Here is a 26221-nt window from a genome sequence, read left to right on the forward strand (position 1 = left end):
TGTGTTTCACGGAGGGAAAGCTAACTGACTCCACACAGCTAAACGTTTGACCTTGTATTTCACAACAGCTCAGTCACTTTTTTCTGACCTGGTTGCAGCTATCTTGATATTGTAAAGTTTCTGATAATCTTTCTGGTCTGCAGAGTTCATTGTCATCCACAATGGAATTATCACCAACTACAAAGACCTGAGGAAATTCTTGGTGAGCAAAAATGTTTTTATAAACCATTCTAGACTAAGGCTGCAACTAACGATTATTTTCATTGTCGATTAATCTGACGATTATTTTCTCAATGAATCCAGTAATTGTTTGGTCAATAGAAGTGTCAGAAAGTGGTGAAAAATGTGTATCAGTGTTTCCCAAAGCCCAAGATGACGTCCTCAAATGTCTCGTTTTGTCCACAACTTAAAAATACAGAGGAGTGAAGAAACTAGAAAATATTCAAATTTAAGAAGCTGGAATCAGAGAAGTATTACTTTTTTAGTAAAAAAAATAAATAACTCCAACCGATTTATCGATTATCAAAGTAGTTGCAGATTAATTTAATAGATGACAATTTAGCGATTAGTCTTTGCAGCTCTATTCTAGACATTTTTTCATCAGGTCTAGAGACAGGACTAGAAAGGACTAACTCTCTTTCTTTCTCTCTCTCTCTCTCTCTCTCTCTCTGTCTCTGTCTCTGTCTCTCTTTCTCTTTCTCGCTTTCTCTTTCTCCCCCCCTCTCCCTCCATCTCCACAGGAGAGCAAAGGCTACGAGTTTGAGTCAGAGACTGACACAGAGAGCATCGCCAAGCTGGTGAAGTACATGTTTGACAACCGGGAGAGTGACGACATCAGTTTCGCCACGCTGGTGGAACGGGTCATCCAGCAGCTGGTAAGGGCATGCTTAAAGGACCAATCCGGCGCAAAATGAACCTAGGGGTTAATAACACATGTGTACCGAGTCGACCGTTCTCTGGGACATTAGTCACGACCAGTCGAACCCTAACCCTTGTATTTAGTCACCCATATATTTTAATAAACGGATATAATTCATGCATTTCCATGTAATTACATTTCACAAACGTAATTCCTATCGACCCATTGGGAAGCCACGGACCATGGGAGATTTCAAGTAACGGTTCTGCTCACGTTGCACGGCGTTCGTCCTTCGACTGGTCATGACGCCTGCCTGTATATGTGAACGGTACTGTCTTTATAATCTATCTTTTTAGTAAACTGTCTGTACACTTACAAAGTTCTCAATGCTTCGGTTTACATGTAGGGACCCTCGTTATGCTACCGTGGAAGTGTGGTGCTATTTTGAGCCTTGTTAGTGGTATAGAAATAGCGATTTCTTTTTACTTTACCCATGCCCCGACGACTAGCGTTATAAGCTAACTAGCAGTTTGCGATAAAACTGGTCACATTCGATTAGCGTGAAAACAAATCCCAGAGAACGGTCGACTCGGTACACGTGTTATTAACCCCTAGGTTCATTTTGCGCCGGATTTGTCCTTTAAGCACACCGCTGCTCCTGAAGTGATCAGCAGATAGAAGAGCCTGTCTGATGTGTTTGTTCTTCCACCTGCCAGGAGGGAGCTTTTGCCCTGGTGTTCAAGAGCGTCCACTACCCCGGAGAGGCAGTTGGCACAAGGTACGCTCCCGCCGATGCTGTCAAACTGTTGTTAGTTATTGCCTTACGTTTGAGTACAGGCAGAAAAACCAAGACAAACAAAATCTTCAGCGAACATATCTTTCAAAATTCCATTTAGGGTTGCTTGTGGCTCGGGAAGAGTGGTCGCCCCACCACCACGAGGTTGGTGGTTCAATCCCCCAACAACCCTAACCCAGATAGCTCAGTTGGTAGAGCGGCCGACCATGTATAGAGGTTTACTCTCGACGCAGCGGGCCCGGGTTCGACTCCGACCTGCGGCCCTTTGCTGCGTGTCATTCCCCCCTCTCTCTCCCCTTTCATGTTTTCATCTGTCCTGTCAAAAATAAAGGCCGAAAATGCCCAAAATATAATCTTTAAAAAATAAATAAATCCCCCAACAACCCCAATGCTATTTGCTGTCCACTGCTCCTAATACTTAGGATGGGTTAAAATGCAGAAAATAGATTTTCACTACATTGTACTGTGCTTATGTGACGAATAAGAATAAAAGTTTGTTTTTGTAACTGCTTCAAATAAGGATTTCCATGTTCAAAAAAGGGAGAAGGAAGAAGTAAAAAATAAATAAATAACACTTTTCCTTTTTCTTACCCCCTTTTTCTATTTTGCATACTTCAGTAATTAAAGATTAAAGTATTGTTGGCTCATAAAAATGTTGCGTTGCAGGAGGGGGAGTCCCCTGCTGATGGGAGTGAGGAGTGATCACAAACTGTCCTCCGATCATATTCCTGTGCTCTACCGCTCCAGTAAGTTTAAATGTGTTTTCTTTTGTCTAATTTGTCCACGTGTGATTGCACAAGTGTCACTGAGGCCCAGTTCTTTCTTTCTTTCTTTCTTTCTTCCTGTCCCCCCCCACCCCCCCTCAGCCACTAAAGACAAGAAGGGCTGCACTGCCCTACCCAGGATGGACCAGGACACCTGCTTGTTCCCCGTGGATCAGAAATCCGTAGAGTACTACTTTGCCTCTGATGCAAGGTAAGCAGATGCCTGTGTCTTTGCATCCGAAGATGCTCCGTTAAGCGCGCTCCGCAGATCCATACGTCTCCGCTTTATCTGTGGAGTGTGAATCAAATGTTTGATTAGGGCTGCACGATAAATAAACGGATGTTAAAACGTGCTCAGTTCTGCATTTCTGCTGCTCTTCAGTATTCTGGTAAAATACAACAAATTGCTTGTTGAATTTAAAACAAATGAAAACATTTCCAACATTCTTTTATTGAACAAATTGAACATTGAATTGAATATAAAAGGCACCACTAAAAAAAGAACAACAGTTACATTATAAAGTTTAGTTTTTTTTTTCTGCTGATATTTTCTTTCAACTAACCCAACAAATCTCTGAGTGTCTTTGGCGATATGTCTTTTATCGCGTAAGTTGATATTGCGATGACGATTTTAAAAAAAAAAAAAAAAAAAAAAAAGCGATATATTGCGCAGCTCTATGTTTGATTGTTTTTTTGTCCGTCTCTTTCCGTCACAACAGTGCAGTGATCGAGCACACGAACCGGGTGATCTTCCTGGAGGACGACGATGTGGCTGCCGTGGTGGAAGGCCGGCTGTCCATCCACAGGATAAAGCGCACGGCCGGAGACTATCCAGCCCGCGCCATCCAGACGCTCCAGATGGAGCTACAGCAGATCATGAAGGGTGAGTGGAAGGTCTGCCTTTTGATCTGTTCTCTCCTTTCTTCCCGCCATACATGTGCCCCTGCCCATATTTGCAAATAAATCATTGGTGAGCTGCTTTGTAATTTTGTCCTGAACCCTGTTATTATTGTGTAAGTCTCTATTGGACACTGGCTGCTTATTTAGCTGAGCTGGCTGTTAACGTGCAGCCCTCAGGCCATCCTTGTTATCATGCAGCTTGTTATCAACCCCACTGGAGCAGTTGAACCCCCAGGGAAGCCGGACAGAGTTGCAGGACTTTATTACCTTCCCTCTCTTAGCCTTAAGCGTGATTTATACTTCTTTACAAGAGTTATGTGAGAAGATTGAAACCTCTCTCATGTCTGTAGGGTATATATCAAACCAAATCAACTTTAACTCACAATAACAGTGTCCACACAATGAAAAATGTGAATTTTTGCATTGCCTTCTTCTCCACCGACTCTCCCTCAGTTATCCAGCAGAGGGCAGAGGTAAACTGATGTTGGCTGCTCTCGACATTCCTTTGTGGTCCTGTCATTACTCAGCCTCTCTCCTCCGTTTCAGTTCCTGGAGCCTTTCTGCTGAATAACCTAATTTGCATGACCCAAATAGCTGTCAGCAGCAGGCTTTAAAACGCCCGCGTATTTCAGTGTCACAGTTTATTATTGATGGAAAAACACTATCTCCCTGATGTCTCATGTTTGTTTTCCTTGACTTTTAAGGGGATGGATTACCCCGTGGCTCTGAATACTTTAATAAAGCAACATTAGACAGTAACTCCCTACGTTCCCAGGACAGCCAGTAAAACATTGTAAAGATTTTCTTGCTCCTCCCGGAGCTTTTGGTTTACGTTTTCAGCTACTTAATGTGTGTCAACAAGACCCTTCTCAGACGGTCACATGTGGGCTCACACTTTATAAAAAAGTCCATCACTGTGTTCTTAAGAGGCATTGACCTCTTTTATTTTTTTTTACTAGTGCTGGAAATGTTCCCCTGATTTCTGATCCTCCCACCACAGGCAACTACAGCTCCTTCATGCAGAAGGAGATCTTTGAGCAGCCCGAGTCTGTGGTCAATACCATGAGGGGGAGAATCAACTTCAACGACAACACAGGTTAGGGCAGCTCTCAGTTATATTCAACATAACAACTGCTGCATTGTTGAACTGTCTCATATTTTGAATAAGAGTACTGCTGTGATTTAGTATGGCACTTCCATAGGGATTCACAAAGTTAGGGCTCCTCGATTATGGAAAAAAATCATAATCACAATTATTTGACTTTTGGAAAGATGTTGCATTTATTGAACTTAAAAAAAAAAAACAGTGAGACCGTTAAACAAATCAGCAGTGAAAACACCTTGAACTGTAAAATTTTCCTTAAACCTACATTGTGTAATTTTTTGAGTTGATTCTTAGCAAAAAAAAACCTTTGTTCTTTCACAAATATGTGCTCATTCATGTGTAATTACTTCCACCAACTAATCAAAGTATTCTCATAAGCGTAGAATCTGCCATTCAGAATCATTCAGAATACATAGGAGCGACTCGCTCCTATGTATTCTACCATGTTGCGCCTCCATCTTTAAAATACATTAGCCAAAGAGGGACATACCTCCGCATTTCGCCCTCTTACACCTAGTGGCACCGTGACGAATGCGAGGGGGAGATTACTCGCCAGGGAAGCGAAAAAGAGAATTAAAACGACAACGCAACAGGCAAAGCAACAAGACCAAAGTTAATATTGGAGTGGCTAGAACAGCTGCGTGTAAACGATGGAGAGAGCTAATTTCGGGTTCAGCCACCGTAGGAGGAAGGAGGAATATTCAGTTGGTTGTCATGTACAATTTCACCGCTAGATGGGAGAAATTCTTACACAATGTAGCTTTAAAGCAACGCTAGAGAACTTTTCCCGCTTCGGTCCCCCTACAGGTTGGAAGTGGAATTGTCCATTACATTACATTATCCAAGTCTGCCAGATCGGGTAGCGGATCTGTAGTTTGAATGAACTGGACAATGTAATGTAATGGACAATTCCACTTCCAGCCTGTAGGGGGACCGCTTTAATGCTTTTCCTGTTTGAACTTTTTTTTGAAGAGCTTTTCTTGCAAAATGTAATGTGCAAAAATAATCGTTTTTCTCGATTACATAGTTTTTGTGATCCTTAGGAGCAGAAATCGTATTTGCGATTAAAATTAGATTAATTGCACAGCCCTAACGCAGTTTAGTTTTCTCAGTGGGGCATTGATGTAGTAAAACACCTCTAAATTCACTATTTTCCACTCTGTCCCATTACTCATGTTGCTCAAACACATGCTCAAATGTCTTCTCTTCAGCCTTTCTAAAAAAAAAAAAAAAAAAAAAAGAAGTAAAGCACATATGAACACATATTATTTCAGTTGCCTGCATATCACCGCATGACATCATGTTTTTAATGAGATGGAAAGTCTCAGGCAGAATGATGGATTAGCTGTTTGCTTCTCAGTGATACTGGGTGGACTGAAGGACCACATCAAAGAGATCCAGAGGTGTCGGCGACTGATCCTTATTGCCTGCGGCACCAGCTACCATGCCGGGGTAGCGGTGAGTAGCCACTCTTTCTTCTTCGGCGTAAATGCACATAATGGAAGCATGTCTGTATTACCATTTACATTGAATCCATCAGACTAGCAGGTATGGATTAGGGCTGTCAAAATTGCTCAAAAATGACGTTTCATTCCCTCTAAAAAAAACACATAATATTCGAACTATTCGAATCTGGTTGCGCATATGCATTTTGTCAATGACGCGCATTACGTCAATAACAGGACAAATTAATACAAAGAGACATAACTACTTGTATAGGTAGTCTATTTAAGGTTAAACATATTTGACAACGTATTACCTACACAAAAACAAGTAAATCAAATGACGGCCAAGACCGCTGACCTCACGCTCGCTCGCTCACTCGAGCACTTTCTCTCTCTCGCTCTCTGCGCAATGTGCGGCTGTGCGCATAACTGTTTAAAATGAACAACAATAAACACATTTTGAGTGCTGATCAAGAGTTTTGTGCAAGCAATTTAAGGTCGCGACTATTGTCCCAAATATAGCAGGCTTCATTCAGTGATTGAAACAAATATTAACATTAATTGAAGTTTCACAGTAGCCTATATAGAACCGATATTGAACGCTCCGAGCGAGCTGTGCTGTGGTAAACATGGAGCTTTTCCTTGACATGAAACGGTAAATAATCAAACCAGTGGAAGCAGTGCATTTAACCTTTATTCATGCATATCTATTCAGTCGTAGCATAGGGATACGGTACCTCGGTTCCATTGCTTGACAGAACTCCCTGAAGCCTGCCCCATCCACGACACTGATTGGTCTCATGTCCTTACAAATGAACGAAATGAATTTCTCCGTTATGGCCTCTTGTCGTGTTGCAGACAAAGAGCTTGTGCCAGGCGGTGCAAAATATGTGTCAAGACGTGACTGTTTAGCTGGAGTTCCACACATTATGCCAGTGGTTCCCAACCTTTTTTCCTTGGCGCCCCCCCTACTTATGTCTAAGAAAAGCTGAGCCCCCCCCTCCAAAACTGAAGTTGAGGTAACTTTCCCTTACTTTCTTTTTTGATACAGAGGAGTTATCAGCACTTTTACGTTTCTCCGCCATGTTTCGTTCATAAAATAGTGATGCTTCATAGTGATGCCGTGGCGGCCGGAAAAATGAGGATGATAGCAGCTAGCAACTAGCAGCTGACCTGATGACAGCAGGGTCCCAGGTTAAGAGGTCCCGGAGGTTTGACCTACTAAGTAGCCTGCCTACAAGTTTAAGCGAGAACAAAAATATACAGTTTTTATACAGACTTTTGTATACATTATATATTCTAGTGTATTATCATAATTTGTTTAACATGTGCAAATATTATTTTTTTTTTTACCTCAACCTCAAACCAGATAAAGACTTGCGCCCCCCCTGTGATCTTTGCCGCCCCCCTTAGGGTTCCCCGGACCCCAGATTGGGAACCACTGCATTATGCCATGCTCATTTGGGTGCACATTTTCGAGATGTGACCTCATGTTGCTAGTGGTCGAATGGTATGCTAAACTGTATTTTACAAAGCTTGCATACAACTTTATCTTGCGGCTCAACTATTTTACCTCCAAGACATGGCTTTTTAGATTTTGAGAAAATCGCTTTCTCTGATGCGGTCGAGTTGGGCTCTGCACTTTCTGCCATCTTCCATGCAAGACAAGTCAACTTTCAGCAGTGACCTGTCCCTGAACTCTCTGGCGCGCTAGCGCGCCCACTCGCAAAGCAGACAGCCAGACAGCCTCTGCTACTGCAAGCATTTTTTTTTATTCGAATATTAATTTTCACCTTCGAAATTCGTTTTTTAAAAACTATTCAAATATATATTCGAATTTAGAATATTCGTTGACAGCCCTAGTATGGATGCAACAATACACTCAACACGCTGTTCGATAAGATGCACGAGTTTTAAGTCAACACTACAAATATCTCACGATTTATTCAACAGACTGAGCTGCAGACAAATTACTGAAAAATCTTCCTTTTATTCGTATGAACTGTGCAAAACAACGGATGTGTAACTTAAAAAATCTCTTCAAATAAATCAACTAAGAAGACGTTGTGATGTCTGAAGCCATACTAGTGAAATCAAACGTAGATTACGTTTAAAAATTGCATCACGATTGATTTTCTTTTATCTCAACCGGTTCGAATCTTTACACATTTATATGGATTTTTAACCGATTCGCGATGCATCGTTACATCTCTACTAGCAGGAGATCTGTCTGTATTGTGGACACAGGGGGGGAGGTTTGTGCGCAGGCACTTCAGAATGATGCTGAGCAGTGCTCTGTTGCTTTCCCCAGACCCGCCAGGTCCTCGAAGAGCTAACCGAGCTGCCTGTCATGGTGGAGCTGGCCAGCGACTTCCTGGACAGGAACACTCCCGTCTTCCGAGACGACGTCTGCTTCTTCATCAGCCAGTCAGGTGCGGAGGCCGCTGCCATCTGGACTTGATCTAATGCACATTCCCCATTGTTCCTCTTCCCATCCCTGGGAGCCACTGTAGTTCTTCCTGGTTTATCTTTTCCTTTGCTCATCTTGAGTCTCAGCAAATTGTCAAGTCAAACTTGTGCAGTTGAGTTTACTCAATCAATCAGACTGTATTTATGTAGCACTTTTCATGTATGTAAATGTAGCACAAAGTGCTTCCTACAATATCCCCCTCCCCACACACACACACACACACACACACACACACACACACACACACACACACACACACACACACACACACACACACACACACACACACACACAACACAATATCCCTGCCCCATTTACCCACCCACCCCTAAATCGACAAAAATGAATGAATTAATTTAAAAAAAGAACCGAGCTGAGGAAACGCGAGGAAACGCCAGAGGCATGACACTTACAAACCAAGAGATATAAATAAAGGCTCTAAACAGTGGCTAATAAGTGCATAACCTGTCGATTGTTAAAACAAAATCCATAAAATACACATGCATAAATAAGTAGAATTAAAAACAACTGATAAATAAAATAAAAATAATTAAACTTACTAAAACAAATAACATATAAATAAAAATAATAAAAAATAGACCATAAGTAGTAGGGTTGCACGATATTGTCAAAATGTGATATTGCGATATCGATTATGAATATTGCGATATCGATATTAATTTCAATATTTTTTAACATATGTCAAATTACAAATGTTACGGGAAAACGTATCAAAATAGATTCATGACAAATTACACAAGTTTTCTTACAACACAAGGTTTATTTCAGCTGAATCGTATTGGACTGGTCCAACATGAATAAATAAATAAGGAGCATGTCTACAGAACAGGAAATGTTCTACTGGTGGTACAGTATAAAATAAATAAATAAAGAGAGCAGGACATGTTTTACTGGTGGTACAGTATAAAAAAAATAAATAAAGAGAACAGGACATGTTTTACTGGTGGTACAGTATAAAATAAATAAATAAAGAGAACAGGACATGTTCTACTGGTGGTACAGTATAAAATAAATAAATAAAGAGAACAGGACATGTTTTACTGGTGGTACAGTATAAAATAAATAAATAAAGAGAACAGGACATGTTCTACTGGTGGTACAGTATAAAATAAATAAATAAAGAGAACAGGACATGTTTTACTGGTGGTACAGTATAAAATAAATAAATAAAGAGAACAGGACATGTTCTACTGGTGGTACAGTATAAAATAAATAAATAAAGAGAACAGGACATGTTCTACTGGTGGTACAGTATAAAATAAATAAATAAAGAGAACAGGACATGTTTTACTGGTGGTACAGTATAAAATATATAAATAAAGAGAACAGGACACAACTTTTCTTTCGCTTCTCTGATTCGTTCCGTCTTGTTGTCTCTATCTATTTCTTCACTTACACTGTCACTCTGTCCAAATATGCACACACACACGTGGTACGCTCCATAGGGTTTGTCACGTAGTGGACCCGTGTGCTGACGTGCACTAATATGTGCAAGTGGCACGGTAACTGGCCAATGAAACATGATCGTTATAACATTTCAAGCGGGCTCTAAATCAAACACAACTAAACCACACAGCCAACAGACAGGACGCAGCGCTCCACAAAATAAACTAAATATTGCATTCTTATCGCAACACTTACGATATAATATTGCGCAACGTGATATCGCGATAAATATATAGAGTTGATATATCATGCACCCCTAATAAGTAGACAAAGAAAAGGAATAAATATGTTGTTTATTAAAAGGCCTGAAGGTCGGTAGGTAGTTTTCTTTTTTTAGTTTGCCTTTAAAAAACATCAACACTCTCTGCAACCTCTGACTGTATCTGTTCTGCTCTGCTGTAGTCTTCTGAATGTGTGTTTTTTTTGGTGTGATATTTTTTGCTGTTTTTTCCCTGAAGCTGTTTTTAAAATCAGTCCTATATGGTGCAAAAAGCCATTTCCCAACAAACTAATAAATCAGCATTATTTTATTGGCAGAAAACCCTTACATTGCATAAACTGTTTTCTATCCCTGCCGAATCTCCAGGGGAGACTGCTGACAGCCTCATGGCCCTGCGCTACTGCAAGGAGAGAGGTGCTCTGACTGTGGGCGTCACCAACACAGTGGGAAGCTCCATCTCCAGGGAGACCGACTGCGGAGTCCACATCAATGCCGGGCCTGAGATCGGAGTAGCCAGCACCAAGGTGAGCCTGTTTTTATGTATTCCGGCAAACTGCAATATTTGGGAAATGTCTACAGTATTTACATCTACAACCTTTTTTCAGACTAAGGGTTCAGTCGCACAAAATGCAATAAAACTTATTTTCCTGTCATAAAACAAATATGAATACGAAAAACTTTATTGTCCACAGATGTGAACATTTTTCTTCGGTTTCACCAAGAATACAAGAGAGACAGGACATTACAAACAGTATATGGCCAAGACGGCAAGACGGGCAAAACAGACAATGCATTTCATTAAAAAGTGACTTTACAAATGTTACTTTTACAAAAGTAAATAAATAGATAAATATAGCATACTAAAAATGCTTGCTGTGCATAAAACCTGCAACCTGGAAGTCTGCCTCGCCCTACATTCCATTCTTGAGTACGGTTCCCAGTGTCAACCCTTATAAATTACTCCCTTGGCTGAAATTGTGAGCGTAACTCAATGATCCAGACTTTCTCTAGATCTTTACACAACAAAACTTTGTTTGCAGCATTAAAATACAAGATAAAATGTAAAAATATATGCACCCTCACACCCACACACCTCACGTATGCCCATTACCACCTACACATTAATACCCATACTATAAATAAATACTACAGAAAGTTAGTGCACAGTCCGTTATTGCATTAAGCTCAGGTGTGTGTGTGTGTGTGTGTGTGTGTGTGTGTGTGTGTGTGTGTGTGTGTGTGTGTGCGTGCGCGATTGGCAACAAGATTGCTAATCAGTTTTCATGCAAAAATGCCCAAACAGTATTGGTTCCAGCTTATCAAATGTTAATGTGCTTGTTCTGTTAGTCTTCTGGGTTTGAACTGTTGGTCAGACAATATTTTTTTTTATTTACAATATTTTATTGACACATTTTATAGCCTAGGTAACAAAATTGTTAGTCGCAGCCCTAGTTTGAATTGACATACACCTGCCAGTTGTCTAACTTGTTACTGAGGGATGTTCGCCAATACATTCAGACAGAACAGACCAGTTGGTGACAATTCAAATGGATGCAAACAGCTACCAGAAATGTATATGTACATTACCAGTTCTTCTGAGTTAGGTGGTGTACCATGGATAGATGGCACCCGGGTTAAAAGAAACATACTTATACTATTTGGGGTGAACAGACCTTTTTATACAGTTTAAGGAAACTGTACACCAATTTGTTGCATCATCTCATAAATGAACTCACCGCCCACTGACACTGAATAAAACCCAGATGAAAACTCCATTATTATTCTGTCCCCGCCTCCTGGAAGCTGACATTTTCCTCCACTCTGAACCCTCGGGGAGTTGAAGAAGCCTGAGATTTTCATCTCTATTCTCATGTAAAGCTAGGACACTTGGTTTTCTGCCTCTCCGCTCAACCCCTTCTCAAAACCAAAAAGATTTGCCAGCTTGGACAGAGCAGAGAAGTAGTGGAGCCCCGGCCCCAGCTAGTGAGGAGAGCGAGTGGAGCTGGTCCCTCTCCTGTCCCGCCCTTGGGCTTGGCTCAGGGACTCTTGTGCTGCTCCAGAGCCTCAGAGACGCCATCATTTACCGCTTAGCTGGCTGGGCCACACACCCACACCCATCTCAACCAAATGTTGCAACCGAGCTCGTCAAATCACTGGAGAATACGTATCGCACCCAACTGCTTAGCGGCCCCAAGTTCATCTACTTGGCCTCTATTTTCTCTGTTTCCTGCCAATTTGAGTTGGGGTCTTTTTGTGAACTGGAAAAGAGAAAAGAATGTGTTTTTTTTTTTTCCAATTTTTATGATCATATCCAAGATTTATTGATTAGGTGGAGCCAAAATACTTTGATGCTATCAAAAGGCAAATCCTTTTGGCAGGTCAACTGACTAAATGGTGAAAGATGAATTTATGAATTACGTAGCTGTATCCGTTAGGAATTTACAGGGCTACAAAGTTTGTTTTCTAGTCCATAACTGTGTCCGTTTGAGAGGAATCTGGTCATGTTTCAGCTGAATGTAAGGGTTAGATCTTTGCAGGGTAACAGTTGGCATGTTATGCATAAAAAACACTACGTTGGTGACGTGAACACAGAAAAACTCTATAGTTTACTATGTGGATTAAATATGTTGCCACATCTGACCCGCCAGCACAGACTATCAGAGTTCTGAGGAACTGTGGCTAGCGTGCTGTCAGCGGGAAATAAAACTGTGTAAAGGTTTTTACAGCTATTTTCTTGGCCCTAGACACGGGCATTTCTGAGTCTGTAGGGTCCCGTGAAATGACTTGGCTTCACTCAAGCACTGTTTAAGTCTCCCAAATGGGCATGGAAGTCCTCCAAACGTGCTCGGAGATGAAGGAACAGAGCGAGAGAGTGGGCAGTGATGACGGCACGCATGGAGTCTCCGTTGTGCTGAGGTTGTGTGTGAGCGCTGACATTTCCAGAATGATCAGAGGGGTGTGTGCTCTTTGATGTGATGTTGTGTGTTCACCAAGTTTTCCAGGATGAGCAGCACTAGCTTGAGTGAGCTCAACTTCATGCATTTTAATGCTGCTTGGCGTGCACTAAAACCCACCTCTCCTTCCATTTCTCATCTGGTGCCGATTATTATCTGGAGACAGAGTCCACCATCAAAACAGGGAGAAGAAGACGCACGGACTCAAATAACTGTACTGAAAAGGGAGGCTCATGTCAGGATATGGTCCTGCTCTTTGTGTTCAATATTGAGGACAGCTGCAAAGATTAATTGATTAGTTGTCGACTGTTAAATTAATCGCCAACTATTTTGATAATCGATTAATCGGTTTAAGCCTTTTTTTATTTTTATTTTTTATTTATGAAAGAGTACAAATTCTCTGATTCCAGCTTCTTAAATGTGAATATTTTTGTACTTTCTTCACTCCTCTGTGACAGTAAACTGAATATCTTAGTGGACAAAAGAAGACATTTGAGGACGTCCTCTTGGGCTTTGGGTTGCGCTTTTTCACAATTTTCTGACGTTTTATAAACAAAACAACTAATTGATTAATCACCAGATTAATTGACAACCAAAATAATCGCCCTAATATTGAGCCGCCATACAGGAAAAGTACTATACCTTTAGTAATCAGTTCACAACAACCAATGTTTTCCAGTAGTAGTTTTCTACATTCATGCACGGGGCATCGGACAGCTGTTTTCTTTATAAATCTGTAGATGAGAAAAACAATGAAATATGAACATGTGTTTCAGCAGTTGCACTTGCTAACATTACGCTTTGTTTTTCTGACTTTGTGCTCTGCAGGCCTACACCAGCCAGTTTGTGGCCCTGATCATGTTTGCGCTCTTGATGTGCGATGACAGGATTTCCATGCAGCCCAGACGCCGAGAGATAATCCAGGGCCTGAGAGTGCTTCCAGGTAAATCAAGCCACGAGTATTCAGGTTCAGCCAGGGAAATAGTGATCATCATGTGAGATTTACAATGTATAGGGATGGAAAACAGAGCTCTCAGAGCAAAGATCAAGTACACGCAAAGCCTGTTTTAATTTGTGTTGTATGTTCGAACAATCCTCTTGGAAGAGGAAGCCAAGTGATGAGAGCTGTAGGCTCTCACATGCTCCTAGATCTGAAGCATATGGTGGCGTGTCCCTAATCGTATACTAATGAGGAATGTCTGGCCGCTCTGCCGCTGTCTGCCCAACATTTTGAGTCTGAGACTATATTCCAGCATGTGACAGCAGCAGCATGTTGACAGTGTTTTATTCAAGATTATGCATGGTAGTTTTTTTTTTTTTTTTTTTTTTTTTTTGCTTTTTGCTTCCTATTTGCTTTTCAAAAAAATCCTCAATCACATCTGTTTTCCTGTTATGTCTGTGTTAGATCTGATCAAGGAGGTCCTCAGTTTGGATGATGAGATCCAGAAGTTGGCAGAAGAGCTGTACCAGCAGAAGAGTGTACTGATCATGGGCAGAGGCTACCATTATGCTACCTGCCTGGAAGGAGCACTGGTGAGCAAGTACAGCCTGCTTTTATTGCCAACTTTTTCTGATTTTTATTTATTTATTTTTTTCCTTCCAATGTATTAGGAAAAAAATAGAAAATATTTTATTGTCTATTTTTTGCCATGTCTCTCTGGAGAGCTTTAGAAAAGTAGTACCAGCTTGCAAGAAAGTTCAGTTCAAGTTTAAGTTAAAAGAACTTTATTTATCCCAAAGGGCAATTTGGTTTCAGCAGTCTACAGACCAAAAACATAGAAAATGTACACATAAACAAATAAACACATAAACAGGAGTATGTCAGAGACAACACAATGAGAATAATCAGTTAAAGTTAAGAACAGTGATACAATAAATACATAAATAAATAAGGTTCCCAGACAAATGGTAGCCTGGAAATCCAGACCCAAATCCGAAAGATTAAGGGTCTGGCATTGAGTAATGAAAATGGCCCAACTCGAGGGGCGGCACCAAGCATGCATTTGAAAATCTCACTGCACGCAATTGGATAACACTACAACCAATCACAACAATACACAGGGTGACGTATCCAGAGCCCCAAACATTAGCTACCAGCAGAGCTAACTGGTAGATTAAACTGTCATCATCTGTTTAGCTCGCCTCTGGCCCGCCTATATCAGATACACTGATGTGATTGGTGCAGCTCGGCTACAAGGGCATAGTTAATGAGCATCATTACTGAATGCCAGAGTGAGTCGCTGAGCAAATTCAAATTGTGCTCTCGTGAGAACTCTGGATTTCCAGGGTAGACAATAATAATACAATAAAAACCTCAGAATAGTAAAATAAGATGATCATTCCAAGAGACTATTGTAAAGGTTTGAAAATCTGACAGCAGGCTGAATGGACTTTGAGTAGTGGTTTGTTTTTCTGAGTGGCGCAATAAAGCGCCGGCCTGAGGGCATTAATGTGACTCGTGTAGACAGGACGTGGACGTGTTGATCAATAATTTGTTTGGCTTTTTGGACCACACGCTTTTCCCAAAGGAAACACAAAAAGTCTCTCTGCTAAACTCCGATAATTTTGGAGCAGACGTTCACAATACTTTTTTAGAAATATTTGACCTTTTCTTCACTCTGAGAAACCAAAAAAGTTGCGTAAGTTGTAGCGAGTTATGTTATAAATAATACATTTCACTCCTCTGTTTTTAATAATAAAACGCAGAGTAAAACGGCTTAAAGTCTTAGAAAATAAGTGTTAGATGGGCTGAGGTTTTTTATGTTTTGAAATGTAAACCATAATGACTACAACATCAGCTTAGACTTTCTTAGTCTATATCCACGACGTTCCACTTCGCCGGATGTTCCTCTTTTCGGCCGGATATCCGTTTCCTTCCTCTTTCTTTGGGTTGGCGTTCTAACCTCCGGTGGATTTCTGAGGACTGTGGTTAACTGCTCCTCAGATCTCTGCAGGGTAAATCCAGACAGCTAGCTAGACTATCTGTCCAATCTGAGTTTTCCCTCACACGACTAAAACAAGCTTTGAATGCACACGTGTTCCACCAAAACAAGTTCCTTCCCGAGGCTATTTTGCAGCGGCACCGTGGCTCCGTCCGGCGCTTAGCACCGCCCAAGACGATTTGTGATTGGTTTAAAGAAATGCCAATAAACCAGAGCACGTTTTTCTCCCATCCAGGAATGTTGTGTGGACTAGCCAGACCCTCCTCAGCAGCGCTGTGGAGGAAGATCTGGCAATGCCAGACTAAGACTTTCCTAACCTGTGGGTGTTTTTTTTTGATTCTGTGTAGAAAATTAAGGAAATCACGTACATGCATTCAGAGGGCATCCTGGCTGGAGAGCTGAAACACGGCCCCCTGGCCCTGGTGGATAAACTCATGCCGGTCATCATGATCATCATGAGAGACCACACCTACACCAAATGTCAGAACGCACTGCAGCAAATTGTTGCCCGCCAGGTAAGAACCACACACACCCCCAACAAAAAAAAATATCAGATGTAATGAATGTTAACCAAATGTTGATATATTTAGGGGGGGGGGAATGATCCAGTCTTAAATATCCTGTTGATTGACCCTGCAGATTGTTTATTCACTCACTAAAATGCTCAGGGAACACACTCTATTACACGTCCAAAACTAATATTTTGATGCCTTACAAATGTACAACATTACGTCGTGGAAACTGACTTAGTCATTACATTTGAATTCTGATTTTACAAGCAAGTTGTTGTTTTTTGTGCCGTTATTGTGATTCAGAACATCTGAAGAATCTACAACTCTATTTAAATTGTTATCTCCCTGAACCCTTGATGAGCGCAGCACATTTTGCATGTTGGTGTTAATTTCCACATCCCTGTCCGCGCCACACCTGTGATCCTTCACCTCAATAAATACAAGGGAGGCGTCGGTTCACCGTGACATCATTGCTGTTGGTAATCTGCAGCAGATGCAGGTTTAAGAGTGGGGAAAATCAACTGAGAGAGTGGGGGGGGGGAGGTATTACATTGACAGATGATTTGCTTTGTTTGATTCACAGGGCCGCCCCATCGTGATCTGTGACAAAGACGATTACGAGACCGCCAAGTGCTCCAGCCGCACCATCAAAGTGCCTCACTGTGTGGACTGCCTGCAGGGCGTCCTGAGCGTCATCCCGCTGCAGCTGCTGTCCTTCCACCTGGCTGTCCTCCGAGGTTTCGACGTGAGTACTGTCCCTTCAAGGTTGAGCAGAAACTGATAATCCTGACTGTTTTACCAGATGAGATTTATTACCTCATCTGTCACTTAAAGGGTAGTCTATATCCTTCGCGTTCCACTTGCGGGATTGCTACAGTGCTGCAGGATGCATGTATTTTCTGTTTCCTTCCTCTTTCTTTGTGTTGGCGTTCTAAACTCCAGTGGATTTCTGAGGACTATGGTTAACTGCTCCTCAGATCTCTGCAGGGTAAATCCAGACAGCTAGCTAGACTATCTGTCCAATCTGAGTTTTCTATCGAACGACTATTTTGCAGCGGCTCTGTGCAGAGTTTAGCACCGCCCATGACGATTCAGATTGGTTTAAAGAAATGTCAATAAACCAGAGCACGTTTTCCTCCCGTCCCCGAATGCTGTGTGGAGTAGCCAGACCCTTCTTCAGCGCGCTTTGGAGGAGGGTCTGGCAAAGCGAGACTACTTAAAAGGGTAACTACCGTTTTTTCCAACCTGGACCCCTATTTTCCTGTGTTTTTGTGTCTAGTGACTGATGGGAACAACAATCTGTGACATTGGTCCAGTATTAAGCGAGATCGCTGCAGTCGGCAGCAGCGAAACAAGCTACAATGTAAGTTAATAGGACAATTGTTCAGCTTGTATTTACCTTCACAAAAGTGCTTGTTTTGCTGCTGACAGGCTCAGATTAATATTCTAAGTGTCTGACAACATTATAGGAAGGATCCCTTCAGAGATAGACCTTTGAGACCTTTCTGTTTGACCAGAAACAGCTCTGAAGTCGCTAGCGCTAAACCCACCAGACTCCATTTAAAAAAGCTTTGAAAAAATACTTTTAGCGTGTATAGAGCCATCATATTTTCACATATAAATCGGTAAACTATGTCTTTATTTCAACCAAAACTAGAGTTGTGATGGTTGGAAAAATGAAAAGACGACCCAAAACGGCTTTTGATAGTTTTATTTTGTTTCTGTCGACTTTGAATGAAGTGCATTTTACGATGCTAAAATACCGTTTATTAAAAGTGTAGTTAGTAGCTGTCAACCCTCCCGTTTTTTCCAGGTTTCTCACGTATTTGAGCTCTTTTCCCGCTGTCTTCCCGTTTTAGTATTTTCCTGTAAAATATCCCGTATTTGAATACTCTCATAACATTAACGTTAGCCCTTCCATCGGACCTGTCAGTCTCTGTCCTGTTGTCCTGTTGCTACCCCTTGCCCTTCCAGCGAAACAGATGTTTTCAAAGCATCGTTTTGCTTACTTGAAAGCAACCTTTTTTTTAAAACATAAAAACATCCGCGAAATTGCGTTTTGGGTCGTCTTTCCACTTTTCCAACCATCACAACTCTAGTTTTGGTTGAAATAAAGTCATAGTTTACCAATTTATGTGTGAAAATATGTTGGCTCTATACACCCTAAAAGTATTGCTTTTTTAAATGGAGTCTGGTGTGTTTAGCGCTAGCGACCTCAGAGCTGTTTCTGGTTAAACAGAAAGGTCTCAAAGAGGTTTTCAAGGTCTATCTGCAGGGATCTCACTTAATACTGGACCAATGTCAAAGATTGTTGTTCCCATCAGTCACTTAGACACAAAAACAGGAAAATAGGGTCCAGGTTGAAAATAACGGTAGTTACCCTTTAAGACACAGAAATTGCAGTAAAATATCCGTTTCTGAACTCCCACATCTCCACCATTTGCATTTGCACTCGCCATTCTTACTTAAAACTAGAAGTGCCAGCAATATGTCAGTATACAAGTTGGGAACACTGACTATGTTTACATGCACATAATATTCCAGTTTTTGCCCTTATTCCCGAAAAAGACGTTATTCTGACTAAGTTGTTTACATGGCTGATGAAAGTGAATATTCCACTAATATTCCTGTTTACATGCAGCTGTGCAAAATAAGATTTTTTTCAAAGTTTAACACCAGTAGTGGACTTGTTCGACCATGCCATCACAGCCTCCCTCTTTCATTCATTTAACCACCTTCTTGAAAAAGTCACAGTTGCGATGTTTGTGCATATCCAAAAACCTGTTGATACCCAAGTCTTTAATAATGTTTAAAAGTAGCTATGTTTCTCCTTCCGACCACAAACTTGGGCTTTTGAGGCGGCCTGCTAAATTCGGAAAAAGGCCTCGTTCAGAATATCCCATCAGAATAGGCTGCTTACACGACCTGTATCAAACTCAGAATATTGTCATATTTCAGAAAAATAGTGGAATCTTAGTTTGCATGTAAACATACTCAATGATTTTTGACATTTAGAGATAAAATGTCCGAAAGATGCTTGACCTCTTTATGAGGGAGATGCGTTTTTACAGTCCGTGTAATTGTAAGCTCAGTGTCCCTGATTATCTGGCTGTGTACCCCTTGACTGCTCTGATGGCAAAGGCACTGACAGCCACCGCCTGAAATAAACAGCATGCAGTGTTACTGTTTATGTGTGCAGATCACCGTGTTGCTTACTAACCCAATCAAGTAACCGTATTTTGGGTCTAATACACACACACACATACACACACACACACACACACACACACACAGACACACAGACACACACACACACACACACACACACACACACACACACACACACTTCACATAAAATCATGAAACGAGCTTCCAGAAGAAGTTGTGCGTTCCCCTTCAGTTAATTCTATATAGGTTGGATGCATTTTGCCTGTCAAAAGGTGTAATGTATAATTATAAAGCTGGTCAGTAATTTATGCAACTTATTTATGAATTGTTAGAAAATAACAAAATATAAATAAATAAATAAATAAATAAATAAATAAATATATATATATATATATATATATATATATATATATATATATATATATATATATATATATATATATATATATATATATATATATATATATATATATATATAAATATATATATATATATATATATATATATATATATATATATAAAAGAAAATATAAAATCTGGACTTTTAAAATTCAAAGATTTGGTTGATTGGAAGATTTAAATTTTTATGTGGAGAGCTAAGCAGAGAGTTTTGCCTATGGTTATACAAAATGTATTTACTCCTGTATCAGAGAAAGATGGCCATAGAAGGCAATTTAAAACTCTTTTTGCACGTACTACACAAAAACAGAAGTGTTTGTCCATTTACGGAGTTAAATTGTGGAATACCTTGGAATATGAACTGAAGTGCTGCAACAGTGTTTGTAAACTTAAGAATTTGTATAAGAAGAAAAAATACAGGAATGTTATAAGAAAAATGATGACTAACACGCTTAAAATGATGATAATTAAATGTAAAGATAGGTAGTGCTGATAACTTTTGGTGTTTGGGGTGAGGATTGGGGTTGATTCACTCATGAAGCAGCTGTTTCTTTTTTTGTTTCTTTTTTGTTGTGTTTTATTTTATTTTATTTTTTTTTTTTTTCATGTGCACAAATAAGTGACAGGTACCATAAGATATTTCTTCTTCCTGTTCCTTTTTTCTTTAGATGAATTGTAGATGAGTTCTGGTTGTTTTATGAAAACATGTTAAAATGTGTATATGTATGTGTGTGTGTGTGTGTGTGTGTGTGTGTTTTTTATATAGATAGATAGATAGATAGATAGATAGATAGATAGATAGATAGATAGATAGATAGATAGATAGATATCCCATATATATTATTTATTTAACTGTAGCAAAAACCTTGTTGGCAAAAAACAAAACAAAAAACTAAACTATCACTATTATTAGTGTTATGTGTATTATTATGTACCTTTTTGTGTACTTCATTGGCTTTGCTGTATTGCAGGATGTCAAAGGTCTAAGTAAACAGTTTAACTGAAGTACAGCATGTAAGTATAGCCAGTGTTGATGCTGCTTTTAGAGCACTTCACTACAGAGACGTGTCCTGGCATTGACTTAAAAACAAGAGCTAACTTGGCTGCACCAACTATTCATAACGCTGCCAAATTGCGCTGCTGTTCGGACAGAGAGGCAAACATGTATGTGCACACAGCTCTGTAGCACGCCCACACTCCTTTTTTTCAAGTATGTCCAAGTATCTGAAGTCTGAGTGATGAGACACGTTCTGGCCGAGGATTTGGAAATAAGAGCAGTGCTGTCATATCACGGGCATTAAAGTGTCTCTTTGTAAATCGTACTTGATAGTTTGACAGTTGCATTTAGTCAACAGCAGAAGCTTGTTTGTCATGTAGTAAATTACCTCCTCTATTCAAATACAGGTGGACTGTCCAAGAAACCTGGCCAAGTCTGTGACCGTAGAGTGAACCCTACCATTCATCACATAACAACAAAAGCCCGACGGACGCACATTCAAACGCGCACAGACGGCGAGGGAGCGTCCGTATTCCGAAACCAAGAGAAAACAACGTCCCGTTTATGTGTCTTGTGTCAGGGCTTTTTTTTTTTTTTTTTTATGCAATCTTTACTCAACAGGTGTGTATCTCACTGTTGCATATTATCTGTAACTCACTGTCTATTTTCCCAGAAACCTTTTGGCAGCATTGTCGTATGATTGTTAGAGAAGCGGTTTTGTCCGTGGTGGCGAGGTCCAGCCTGGAACTGACACATCTTCATTACACTCTGGGTTTGTGAAGCTGTAGCAACTGACAGTGACCATTTGGGTTTATTCACAATTCTCAAAACTTGTGAGAAATGTTTATCTGTGCTGATTAGTCTCACCGGGAGCATCCTGGAGCTGCTATTTAAGCCGTTGACTGACAGAAGTTGGGTTTTAAAGACCTTACTGGCTCTTTTTAGTGCAATGATTTGTAGTTTAGTTTGGATCTTTCTTTTTTTCTTTGGCAGCTAATCGTCTGAAGCGTCTTTTACTCTACAGTTGAAAGTAATCGACAATCTTAAATCATTCCAAGCCACAGGTCATCGCTTCTTCGTTAATTGTAGCGCAGTTCGCCAGTTTTGACTCAGTTTCCCTCTTGGACTTTCTTCTGAGGACACAGAGTTTACTGCAGGAGCAACCATCACAAGTTAGATCACAGAGACGCTCGTGAATACACTGCTGTGTGAAAATGTTCTTGTGTTGGTTACAAAAGCTTGTTCTTGTGAATAAACCTAGTGTTTAGTATTTCAAATTCAGGTCTTGATGGGCTCAGTTAACACGAATAAGACTTGCTTACTGAGCCACCATACACTGTTTTACCATTCTCTGTACATTATACTCTCACTTTAAAGCTATTATTTAGTGTTTGATTCTTCTGCTGATTCCAGGTCTTGTTCACATTTAAACTATTAACTGAAGTAATTCTAATGAGATGAAGTCACTAACCTGAAATACAAGTTTCACCCAGTTGCCAGCCCACACCTTGCCACCACGACTACTGCAATATTGGGACCATTTGTAGCTATTCTTTCCTTTTTGTTATATTTAATTTTCTTTTCTTTTAAAAAAAAAAAAGGAATTGTATGTTATTGAAGTTACTCTTTGGTTTGAAATGTGAATGTTAGTCATTTGAAATGTCCTGTTAAACCAAAAATCTCTACAATGGCTTGTGGTTACATTTGTAAACCAAAAGGTATATATTTTATATGTTTATCCTACTGTATATTGTAGCCAAACGTGTACTAATGCTGGTAGATTGTGTGGTATGAAGATGCTTTGAGTCCTAAAGGCGGAATATACAGTTTCATGGCAATATGTCATACTGCAGATGTCTATTTAGATAGGTCAGATGCCAACTGTGTGTGTGTGTGTGTGTGTGTGTGATCCCAAATGTCTGTTTCAAACAACAAGAGAGTGACGTACACATGCAGTTGTGTAGTGAAGAAATGGGCTGTGGTTTTTTTTTTTTTTTTTTTTAAGTCCATCACATATTTTAGGTTACATATTTATCTTGCTTTCGCAATCAAGCCTTAAGTTGACTTTTGCATTTCTTTTTCCCCTTTAACAATGAGCTTCTCCTGAGCCAGTGAACAGGTTTAAATGAAAAACTGGATAAAGTTTGTTACAGGTACTTTTTGTAACCCACATACATGCTGTAAGTACATTTTGATTTCTTAACTGGAGGCAGTGATAAAGGACGCTGCACTGAATCCTAGCAACATCTGTTGGAAGCTGTTGGGTTACTGAGGAAGTGGGGCACTATTTATTAGTGGAACCGATGCAATAAAGTGTCAAAGTACTTCCCCTGTTAAGTGTCCGAGCTCATTCGAAGAAACTGTTCAGGGTGTGCATGCTTGTCATCAGTGGTGTAGTCTACGTGATATGCAGATATATGCAGTATACCACTAAGAAAGCTCCAGGATTTCCATATACCCACTTAAAAATGCCCAATGACACGCAACTACATACTTTCCATTATATTTTTGATATATTCTGAATTGTCATGTTTTTTCTTCTTCACATAGGCTAAATAAAGGTATTTCCCCCATAAATTGGTGCTTAAAATTTTATCCGAATACAGGAAATGAAGTCGTTGATGCTCAAAACTTCCCTGGGGGAGGACACCCTGACCCCCCCCACTATGAAATGGCCCCCCCTCCCCCAAATTTGGATTCTGGCTAAGTACAGTATACCCACTACACCACTGCTTGTCATAGTCCCACATCCTGAAATATGATGCCAAATATTGTGCTTAATTATATCGGTTAGTTGTAACATAGGAGGGTCTGGCAAAGCGAGACTAGTTGTCGCAGATTAAACAAATTACATGTATGTATTGTTTTTATATCTGAGGTACAAACTGTCAACTGGTCGAAATGGTAGAGTTTAGAGCGGAGGCTCAACGAGCGCCCGCCAGCACGTCCGTCAAGCTTGGCTAGGTGAAGAGAGAGGAAGCTGCGTTAAAATGCTCATTATGCTTTTTGGCTTTTTCCCTTTCCTTTGTTATATATTTTTGTGCATGTTATAGGTTTACAAAGTGAAAAAGCCCAAAGTCCACCCCAAAGGGACTTACCATCTCCAACAGAAAACACTGTTCACAAACTGCTCCAAACAGCTCTATTGTAGTCCAGCCTTTACTTCAGAGACAAACGTGGTCACTTTGGAACATACGTTATAATGCTCGCCTAGCTGCTAGCATGCCTTGCCCTCATACTCTGCTTCTGACTGGCTAGTAGTCCTTACCTAGGTACTGCTCATGTGTGACTCCCAACAAAGATGCAACAGAAGTGAGAGGTCTCACTCTGTAGCTAAAACAGAGAGCTCAACACACAGGGTGAAAAGAGGAGCTGCAGTACAACAGATGGTTTTTGAAAATTAAACCATGTAAACCTATTCTGATATAACCTCTAAATACAATTATTAACCTGAAAATGAGCATAATGAGCACTTTAAAGCAAAGTGAATTAGAAATAAAACATTCTCACTGTTTTTTCACTACTAGAAGTGCAACTGTAGCAAGTATCTCACTGTCAATATCTTCATATTTTAAGACCATACAAATGATATCCAGCTACAAAAAAAGCCTGAAAATTAGATGTGAGGAAGTTAGAACGTAAGTACAAAGAGTCAGTGCTATGGAGATGATAGTCTCGTTGGGAATCTTTCTAGAGCTCAGCAAATGTCACAATTTTATTAAAGTAAAACATAGGCAGTAAAGATTAAGTTATAAACATACATTAGGAATGATACTAAACTTCAAATTGTTTTTATGTACATTATATACAAAGAGTCCAGGTAGCCTACAGGATACATTCAGGGGCTGCTTATGAGTGACGACAGATCCCAAACTATTCCGAGTACCAGCGCAGAGTAAGCAGTCAAAGTTTGTAAAATGGACAGATTAAGTAATGGTCTGATGAATGCGCATAAAGTCCTAACGGTGGAGCCGCTGGGTCTGAAGATACAGCAGTAAGTTGACAGGGCTAATATGCTCATACAAACAGACCGGGAACATCGACAGAGTGCAGGCACGGCACGCAGCACCGGCTTTAACCACGTCACAGGTCTTTGTTCTCCACAACACAGAAGAGTGCAGCTGTTTCTGTCGGTCCTTGATGAGGCCCAGGTGGAGCAGACTGAGTGTCGACGTTGTTGCTCCAGTTCCTCTCGCGAGAAGAGCACACCTGCCAGCGTCAGCCCGAGGAATGAGTTTAGCCTCAGCATGGTTAAAAGGTAAAAAGATAAAATGTTGGTGAAAGCGAGCGCCATTCTCAGGAGGATATCATTGTACTGACTGAACACAAAGATGGCTTCAAGTGCGGCTGCAGAGGGAACATAGAAGGCAGCCGCAGCTCTCAGAAACAGCCTCCATGCTGCAACCGCAAAGAGCATCGTGGGTAGTCTTACAATCAGGGAGAGCAGCGTCTAAAACATTTCAGGTAGCCTAACTACCTCTGTGCTGCAGTCAAGTCCTTCAACAGCATGTCCAAAACTAATCCCAGCTGCTTTATGGAGTCTGAGGGATTGGATAACTATTACCAGGTGTTATCACCTCTGTGACCTTAATTATGTAGTCATTCTTTTTGACTTGTCACTGCAGGAAAAGCACAGGTGTAACGAATAAAACCAACGATGGCTCCTTAAGGTGTTCCACTGAGCCAACATCGACTAAATCATGAGCATGAACTTAGATCAGAGCCATTATTTATGTGATTAACTTCACCTGTGCTTTGGATTTTATGACAAGCCAAAATGTCTGAAAAAAAGCTGTGAAACCGGCCTATGGGAGGGAGAGATGTATTGAGTTTTAATTTGAATAATGCAAATAAGCAATTAATCAGCTGACACACCTGGTATTAATTAGAATTTTTTTCCTGCCTGCCTTTGATGATTGTTTTAAAGCACACGTGTCAAACTCAAGGCCCGCGGGCCAAATCCGGCCCCTTGCTAATTTTGTTCCGGCCCCTATATACATTTAGGTTCACAATACATTTTGGCCCACCTCATTTTTTTTGACATTTTTGATGTTTTTTTCCAAACGTTTTTGGCATTTTCTTTGACATTTTTGTCGACCAAACTGTAAGTGAGAAGACTATGAGACATGCAATAATACAGTCAAAGATATTTGACTTTTCCCATGACATAAAAGCAATAAACTCTATGTCTGGCCCTTGATGTGATTCTCATTTTCTAGTGTG

At 40.4% G+C, this 26221-nt stretch overlaps 1 protein-coding gene across 1 annotated transcript in view; it reads left to right on the forward strand.

The window, feature by feature from the left end:
• Positions 1–23323, forward strand: part of gfpt1 (glutamine--fructose-6-phosphate transaminase 1) — a 31292-nt gene extending 7969 nt beyond the window's left edge. The window contains exons 5-19 of the mRNA XM_031305086.2: positions 144–202; positions 741–875; positions 1576–1637; positions 2322–2401; positions 2522–2630; positions 3139–3302; positions 4320–4415; positions 5785–5882; positions 8181–8301; positions 10393–10550; positions 13809–13923; positions 14386–14513; positions 16270–16437; positions 17018–17179; positions 21406–23323. Coding sequence (XP_031160946.1) covers positions 144–202; positions 741–875; positions 1576–1637; positions 2322–2401; positions 2522–2630; positions 3139–3302; positions 4320–4415; positions 5785–5882; positions 8181–8301; positions 10393–10550; positions 13809–13923; positions 14386–14513; positions 16270–16437; positions 17018–17179; positions 21406–21450 — 1700 coding nt within the window. The 3' untranslated portion in view covers positions 21451–23323. The remainder of the gene's footprint in view (positions 1–143; positions 203–740; positions 876–1575; positions 1638–2321; positions 2402–2521; positions 2631–3138; positions 3303–4319; positions 4416–5784; positions 5883–8180; positions 8302–10392; positions 10551–13808; positions 13924–14385; positions 14514–16269; positions 16438–17017; positions 17180–21405) is intronic.
• Positions 23324–26221: the final 2898 nt, after the last annotated feature.

This window comes from Sander lucioperca, chromosome 2, assembly GCF_008315115.2.
Source record: "Sander lucioperca isolate FBNREF2018 chromosome 2, SLUC_FBN_1.2, whole genome shotgun sequence".
NCBI classification, from domain to species: domain Eukaryota; kingdom Metazoa; phylum Chordata; class Actinopteri; order Perciformes; family Percidae; genus Sander; species Sander lucioperca.